The sequence below is a fragment of the Coffea eugenioides genome, unplaced genomic scaffold, assembly GCF_003713205.1.
Source record: "Coffea eugenioides isolate CCC68of unplaced genomic scaffold, Ceug_1.0 ScVebR1_135;HRSCAF=560, whole genome shotgun sequence".
Classification (NCBI taxonomy): Eukaryota; Viridiplantae; Streptophyta; class Magnoliopsida; order Gentianales; family Rubiaceae; genus Coffea; species Coffea eugenioides.
The window spans coordinates 98,672-106,833 of record NW_020861756.1 but is presented as its reverse complement, the minus strand read 5'-3'; the positions used below and the strand labels follow the sequence as shown (position 1 = coordinate 106,833).

Sequence of the window (8,162 nt, the reverse complement as noted above, 5' to 3'; positions counted from 1 at the left end):
TCAAGGAGTACCACTCACACCTGACTTGACCGATTTCACCATCAGTTTTGGCAAGGGGATCTGTCCAGACAAAATTCCGATGAAAGTACCAATTGTCGAAGCTTGGGAAACGCTGTCCGATGATGAGGATATCGCTTATGTTCCGCAACTTAAACAGATGGCTTTGGTTACCCCTCAATACGAGGAGTGGCTCAGAGAATCTGGTGCTGAGCGACCATTGATGGAACAGTCCGAGGAAATCAAGAAATTAATGGCAATCATTGAGGCGAAGGACAGAGAAAATGCACAATTAAGGCAATCTATGGAAGTGAATAAGGGTCTAGCAGAGAAGAATAAAAGACTGTGTGAGGAAATGCACGAAAGACACCAGGAGTTGAAGAGAAAGTGTGGCAAGTTGTATGATCAGACTGAACGCATGCAGAATCCCTATTCCAGAGAGCCAAAAGATGCTGTGATAGATAGATTGAAAAAGTTTAATGATCTTGTACGAAATCAACTTCGAGAGATGATGTAGATGATGTATGATATTTTGAAATCCATCAATGAAATGATCCTTATCTGTTGCAAAGTTATTTTTCGAAACACAGGTTGGATAAACAGGTCTCACTTCGAAGGTGTTGCATCATGTTAGGCCTACCCTTGGCAGAAAAGGGCTCCCCCATAGGACATGCATCCGAATTATTTAGATATCTACTAACTCATGTTTATTTTCTTTTCTTTCTTTTTTCTTTTTCTTAAATAAATCACAGCAATTTGACAGAAAATTAACTCCTAAATCAGTTTCTTTTCCCCACTATCAGGTATTTTTCACAATTGCTACCCAAAGAAGCCCCATCATCACCAGGTCCCGAAGTAGAGCCTTGAGACAGTCTGTAAACATGAGTTCAATGCCTGAAGCTTCGGAAGGATCTGCTATGGTTACATCACCAGACTTCACAGCATTGGGAGCTCAGTTAAGTGAGGTACTTGGCAAGTTCAATGAGTTAAGTGCTGAAATGGCCGCACAAAGGCGTGTAATTGATCAGTTGGTCGCAAGCAACAGTGGTGGTGGTGTCCCCAACGACCAAGAACCTATCGATAATCACCCACCTGCACAAGACTATCAACCACCCCACACATCCAATGCCCAAACACCTTTCTTTCCTCCTTTCGCTAACCCTGTTGAAAATACCTTTACCCGATTAAATTCAGACTTTTCCTATATGCATCCGAATTATGTGTTGGTGAACCCAACCAGTAGCCAAATCCCTCAAACTCATCCACAAACCAATCTGAACATTCCCCCCAACCCTCAGGGACCCCACCACCATACTGCAGAGCCTTTTGTACTGGAAACGGCATCTCAAGGGAAGGCGGCGATGGAAGAACAACCTACACCTGTTGATAAAGATCTGTTAAGAAGGTTGGACCGATTCGATGACTTTATGAAAAAGAATCAAGGGTTGAGCAGGCATGGTGGTTTGGACTACGATGAATTGTGTCTTTTTCCGGATATCCAGCTACCGTTGGGATTCAAAACCCCTAAATTCAGCAAATATGATGGAACTGGAAATCCAAAGACGCACCTCAAGATGTTTGCCAACAAGTTAGGTAAACCTGTGGATGATGAGAATTTGCCTATGCGTCTATTTCCGGAAAGCTTGGAGGGAGATGCTCTAGATTGGTATTCAAATTTGAAATCTGGAGAAGTCAAAACTTGGTTGGATCTATCAACTGCTTTTGTGAAGCAGTATGAATTTAACTGTGAGTTGGCACCAACACGAACCACACTGGAGGGTACGAAAAGAAAGCCGTCGGAAGATCACAAGACATACGCAAAACGGTGGAGAAAGTTAGCTGCCAAAGTGGAGCCTCCTATGACTGAGGAGGAGATTGTTCGCACTTTCATCAAGGCCCACGATCCACCTTATTTTGAAGAGATCTTCCGCATGACTGGAAGTTCATTTGCTGCTATCATTAACAAGTTGGAGGAGTATGATGAATTTGTCAAAGCAGGAAAGATTGTTAATGTGTCTGCATTAAAGTTGCAATTGGATGCTCTACAAAATCAAAACAACAATGGGAAAAGGCCCCAATTCAAGAAGAAAGAAGGTGATACTGCTTTTATATGGGATCAAGGCCCGTCTTTCAGACCCCGAAACCATCCCACCTATTCTTTCCCTTACCCGTATTACACCAATCCTCAACCAGTCTACCACACTACTACCCAATTCCATCATTCCCGACCAAATCATTTGAATACCTCGCCCTTACCTCCAACTCAACAGCCTGTCTTTCAAAATCACTCTCGTCCCATTTACCATTCCAGACCAACCCTACAAAACAATAACCCTTCTCAAAATCCTTTCCAAACCAGTGGAATTCAAACTCAGAAGCAATTTCGAACCTTCACCAATTTGGGCCGACCTATTGATCAGTTGTATGAGCAATTAAGAGCAGCTGGGAAAATTGGCACTGTTCCTCCTAAAATCTATCCCAGAGGTCCTCCTGCCGGTTATGATCCGCATGCAATATGTGCCTATCATTCTGGAAGTCCAGGTCATAACACTGGCAATTGTTGGGCTTTAAAACATAAGATTCAGGACATGATTGACTCTGGAGACATCCTTCTCAGAAGAAAGGGAGAGCAGGGACCGAATGTTAGTAAGAATCCTTTACCGGAGCATGGGAACACTGTGGGAGTTATTACTGCTGATGAAGATTATGTCGATCCCACTCAGTACATTTTAGATGAAACTGAAGTATTTGGCGTGATGGAGACTGACCATGCGGAGATGAGGAAACTACTGTCTGTTGAAGAGTCCATAACTAAGGATAGTGCTGAAGAAAAGTTAAAATCTTTTGTGTTTGAAAAAGAGGAGCCGTTTATGGTAGAAGGAGGGCCTTCCGAAGTTGACAATTCCGAGGTTCCTTTTATTTTGGATCTTCCATCTTTTGAATGGGATATATCAGAGCCTGCCATTCTCGAATTTTCAGAGCAAATGCCTGTCAATAACTTGCAAGAGGTACCATGGAACTACGAGGAGTCCAGTCTGTTAATTGGGGGTAAAGATTGTTTGAAGGAAGATATATCTACTATTACTAGATCTGGGAAAATTGTGGGAAACTCCGATATTGATGTTCAATCCAGGGCCAAAGTTAAATCTCCGACACCCAAGCCTCGTGTGTCTGAAAATGAAGCTGTAGATTTTCTGAAAATGCTGAAAAGAAGCGAGTACAAAATAGTGGAGCAGTTGGATAGGATGCCTGCTCAGATTTCTTTTCTGAATCTTCTCTTGACTTCCGAGCTGCACAGAGAAGCATTGCTCAAAATTCTGAACGAAGCTCAAGTCCCTAAAGATATTCCGGTGGATAAATTTTCTAACATTGTGGGGAATGTACTTGCTGCTAATCATATTACCTTCTCCGATGATGATCTGACTGCAGAAGGGATCGGGCATAACAGAGCTTTGTATATATCGGTCCGTTGCAATGGAAAGCTGTTGCCGAGGGTTTTAGTGGATAATGGGTCAGCGTTGAATATCTGTCCATGGAACACTCTCACCAAGCTTGGATTTCTTGATATTAAACTCCGTCCATCTGCAACTGTGGTTCGAGGATTTGATGGTTCAAGGAGGGAATCTATGGGTGAAACAGATCTGGTATTGGAGATAGGCCCTGCTCAATTCCAAGTTACTTGCCAAGTCATGGACTTCTCCAGTGTTTACAACATTTTACTTGGAAGACCTTGGATACATGCTTCCAATTCAGTGCCATCTTCTCTGCATCAAATGTTGAGATTTATTGTGAATGATCAGCTCATTACTGTATTTGCTGAGGATGACTGTACCATGATCATTGATGCAAAATTCAATGATGAGAACAGAAAAAGCACTCCAACTTCATCTCATCACGTTGCTGACATCGTCTCTGTGGGATGGGCATCCAAGAATAAATCGCTGACTCAATCAGATTTGCCAGAGGCCAGTATTATGATGGCTAGGGAGATGATCCGAGGCGGATATGAAATAGGAAAAGGTCTTGGGCGGGAATTACAAGGAATTTTGGAGCCAATAGAGATCCTGACGCAGAAAGATACATTTGGACTGGGATTTCATCCAACTGTTAAGGATAGGAGGGAAATGCAAGCTCGAAGACAAGCTGAAAAGAAGGGCAAGCAAACTGCCTTAAATATCCCACCGCTATATCACACTTTTCCTCGTCCGTCAGAGGTAATTATGCCAGAAACGAAGAATCCTGTGGAGGAGATTGAAGTGGACCTGTCTCAGTTATTTGTCGGGGCCACTTGTGGGGAGGAGCCATCAGAAAATGCAGAATTTTTGCCAATTACCGAAGGAGCTATCCAGAATTGGACTGCTGATTATCTTCCCTCTCGAAGGGAATTTCGGTAAATTTAAGGGGATTGTCTTTTGTCTAGATCATATCCAGATAGGACAGTAGTCTGGATCTTTTGTTAAAAGAAATTGCTTTCATCTTTTAAACCTTTATTCTTGTTTCAGTTAATATAACTTGCTTTGTTCAAGAAAATTGCTGAAATGAAAATAAAGGTTTAGGGTTAAATATGTCTTTAAATGGCAATCATGTATGTATATTTATCTTTTTGTGAAGTCTCGATGCATTTTGAATTTAATGAAATGAAAGACTTCTCCAGTATTTGCTATTTGTTTATTACTTATGTTCTATTCTATTTTCAGATGGCCACAAATAAAATCCTTTGACCCTTTGGATGTCACCATTTTGGAATTCGATGGCTGCAATCTCGATATCTCTCATGAACTTGAAATCATGCAATCTGAAATTCAAAGCGAGAGCGATACTGAGGAAGAATTTGAGTCTATTTCAAGGGATTTAAAACAGTATGAAGAGAAACCCAAACCCAACTTAGAAGAAACAGAAATCATCAATATTGGCACTAAGACGGAGGTTAAAGAAGTTAAAGTCAGCATTCATTTGAATAGGAAACAAAAGGAGGAAATGATTGAATTTTTAATGTTTTTTCAAGATGTGTTCGCATGGTCATACGATGATATGCCAGGGATCTCTACAGACATAGTGGTTCACAGGTTGCCAACCGATCCGAATTTTTTACCTGTAAAGCAGAAGCCACGTAAATTCAAACCAGAAATGAGTCTCAAAATAAAGGAACAAATTGAGAAACAGCTCAATGCTAAGATAATCATGGTGTCTCATTATCCCATCTGGCTGTCGAATCCTGTGCCAGTGCCTAAGAAATCTGGGGAGGTGCGAGTATGTGTTGATTACAGAGATCTGAATAAGGCTAGTCCGAAAGACGATTTTCCTTTGCCAAACATTCATATTCTTTTGGACAATACTGCCGGACACGAAATTGAATCTTTTGGTGATTGTTTTGCTGGGTATCATCAAATTTTAATGGCAGAAGAAGACAGAGAGAAAACCTCTTTTATCACCCCATGGGGAACCTTTTGTTATAGAGTGATGCCTTTCGGGTTGAAGAATGCTGGAGCCACTTATCAGAGGACCATGACTACCCTGTTTCATGACATGATTCACAAAGAGATGGAGGTCTATGTGGATGATATCATAATTAAATCCAAGAAGGTTGAGCACCATTTGGTTGACTTAAAGAAGCTGTTTGAAAGATTGAGAAAGTATAATTTGAAGTTGAACCCTGCGAAATGTGCTTTTGGAGCTCCGGCTGGTAAGTTATTGGGTTTTATCGTCAGCAAAAAGGGCATAGAGATAGATCCTGCGAAAATAAAAGCAATTCGAGATATGCCCATTCCAAAAAGTCAAAAAGATGTGAAAAGTTTTCTTGGAAAGATCAATTTCATTGGCCGATTCATTGCACAGTTAACCTCTACCTGTGAGCCTTTGTTCAAATTGTTGAAAAAGAATGCGCCAATGGATTGGAATGAAGATTGTCAGCAGGCTTTTGATAAGATCAAGAATTATTTGTCAAATCCTCCGGTCTTAGTGCCACCTCAGCCAGGGAGACCTTTGATTATGTATTTGTCTGTTCTTGATGAGGCTGTCGGATGCGTTCTGGGACAGCATGACGAGTCTGGGAGAAAGGAGCAAGCCATCTACTATCTGAGCAAGAAATTTACAGCATATGAGGCCAACTATTCTTTCCTTGAGAGAAGTTGTTGTGCTTTAGCATGGGCAGCTCAGAAGTTGAGACATTATTTGCTCGGTTATACCACTTACCTGATTTCGCGTTCTGATCCTCTAAAATACCTGTTGGAAAAGTCGATGCCCACGGGACGTATGGCTAAGTGGCAAATGATCCTTTCCGAGTTCGATATTGTCTTCACAACACAAAAGGCAGTCAAGGGACAAGTTATAGCAGATCATTTGGCAGAAAATCCAAGAGATGATGATTATCAGCCATTGCATACCTACTTTCCTGATGAAGAAATCCTGTTCGTTGGAGCAGTTGAGGACATGAGTGAGCAGTATCCTGGATGGAGGTTATTTTTCGACGGTGCGTCAAATTCTTTCGGAGCTGGAATTGGAGCAGTTTTAGTGTCGCCTGAAGGGAAACACTATCCTGCTACAGCCAAATTACGGTTTTCCTGCACTAACAACATGGCTGAGTATGAAGCTTGTATTTTTGGATTGAAAATGGCATTGGACATGGAGATCAAGGATCTGATAGCATTCAGTGATTCTGATTTACTTGTGCACCAGACGCTTAAACAGTGGGTAACTCGGGATTCAAAAATTATGTTGTATCATTGTAACTTGCTTAGTTTGGCCAGCAAATTCAGGAATTTGGAACTCAGACATATTCCCCGCACTCGTAACGCCTTTGCTGATGCTTTAGCTACTCTGTCTTCGATGATCCAACATCCAGATGAGCTGGTGATTGAACCTATACAGATCCAACTTCAGAATAGGCCAGCGCATTGTCTGGTTACAGAAAGGGTCACGGGTGGTCGCTCCTGGTACAAGGATATTAAGGAATTCATGAAAACTGGATCCTACCCTCCTGATACTGATTCTGTTGCAAAAAATTTCTTACGCAGAATGTCATCAAGATTCTTCTTGAATGGAGAAGTGCTATACAAGAAAACATCTGATTTGGGCCTTCTGAGATGCATCAATGAAGAGGAAGCCGATTATATGATAAAAGAAGTGCATAGTGGGGTTTGTGGGCCACACATGAATGGGCATCTACTGGCTAAGAAGATCATGAGAACAGGGTATTTTTGGCTTACCATGGAGCACGACTGTGTAGATTTTGTTAGAAAGTGTGTTAAGTGTCAAATGCATGGCGATGTTATACGTGCTCCTCCTACAGAATTGCATAGTATGACAGCTCCATGGCCATGTTCGATCTGGGGAATGGATGTGATCGGAACTATTGATCCTCCTGCTTCAAATGGGCATCGATTCATTTTAGTGGCGATTGAATATTTCACCAAATGGGTTGAGGCCGCGTCCTATAAGCATGTGACTAAGAAAGTGGTGTCGGATTTCTTGAGAAATAATATCATCTGTCGTTTTGGGGTACCAGAGACGCTGATCACTGATAATGCCAAAAACCTCAACAATGATATGGTGGATGGATTATGTGAACAGTTCAAGATCAGACATCAAAATTCTGCTATTTATAGGCCTCAGATGAATGGAGCCGTTGAAGCTGCAAATAAAAATTTGAAAAAGATTATACGTAAGATGACTGAAGCACACCGGGATTGGCATGAGAAGCTGCCTTATGCACTAATGGCATACAGAACTACCATCAGAACTTCTACTGGTGCAACTCCTTACTCTCTTATGTATGGAATGGAAGCAGTCCTGCCTGCAGAAGTTGAAATTCCTTCCTTACGCATCCTGATGGAAGCTCAGATAGAAGAAGCTGAATGGATCAAAGAACGTCAAGAGCAGTTGTCTCTGATTGATGAAAAGAGATTGAATGCCATGTGTCATGGACAATGTTATCAGCAACGAATGGCTCGGGCTTACAACAAAAAAGTCAAGCCCCGCTTATTTGAAGTTGGAGATAAGGTTTTGAAACGGATTCTTCCAATGCAAGATGAGGCTAAAGGGAAGTTTGCTCCCAATTGGCAAGGACCATTCATTGTTAAGAAAGTGCTATCCGGAGGAGCGCTTATTCTTATGGAAATGGACGGTCAAGTTTTTCCCCAACCAATCAATGCGGACATGTGCAAAAA

The 8,162-nt window shown here is 41.7% G+C and overlaps 1 protein-coding gene across 1 annotated transcript in view; it reads left to right on the top strand.

Annotated features, from left to right (window-relative positions):
• Positions 1 to 878: 878 nt before the first annotated feature.
• LOC113755259 overlaps positions 879 to 8,162 on the top strand; it is a 32,662-nt gene continuing 25,378 nt past the window's right edge. The window contains exons 1-2 of the mRNA XM_027299299.1: positions 879 to 4,387; positions 4,695 to 8,124. Of these exons, the coding sequence (XP_027155100.1) occupies positions 879 to 4,387; positions 4,695 to 8,124 (6,939 nt within the window). The remainder of the gene's footprint in view (positions 4,388 to 4,694; positions 8,125 to 8,162) is intronic.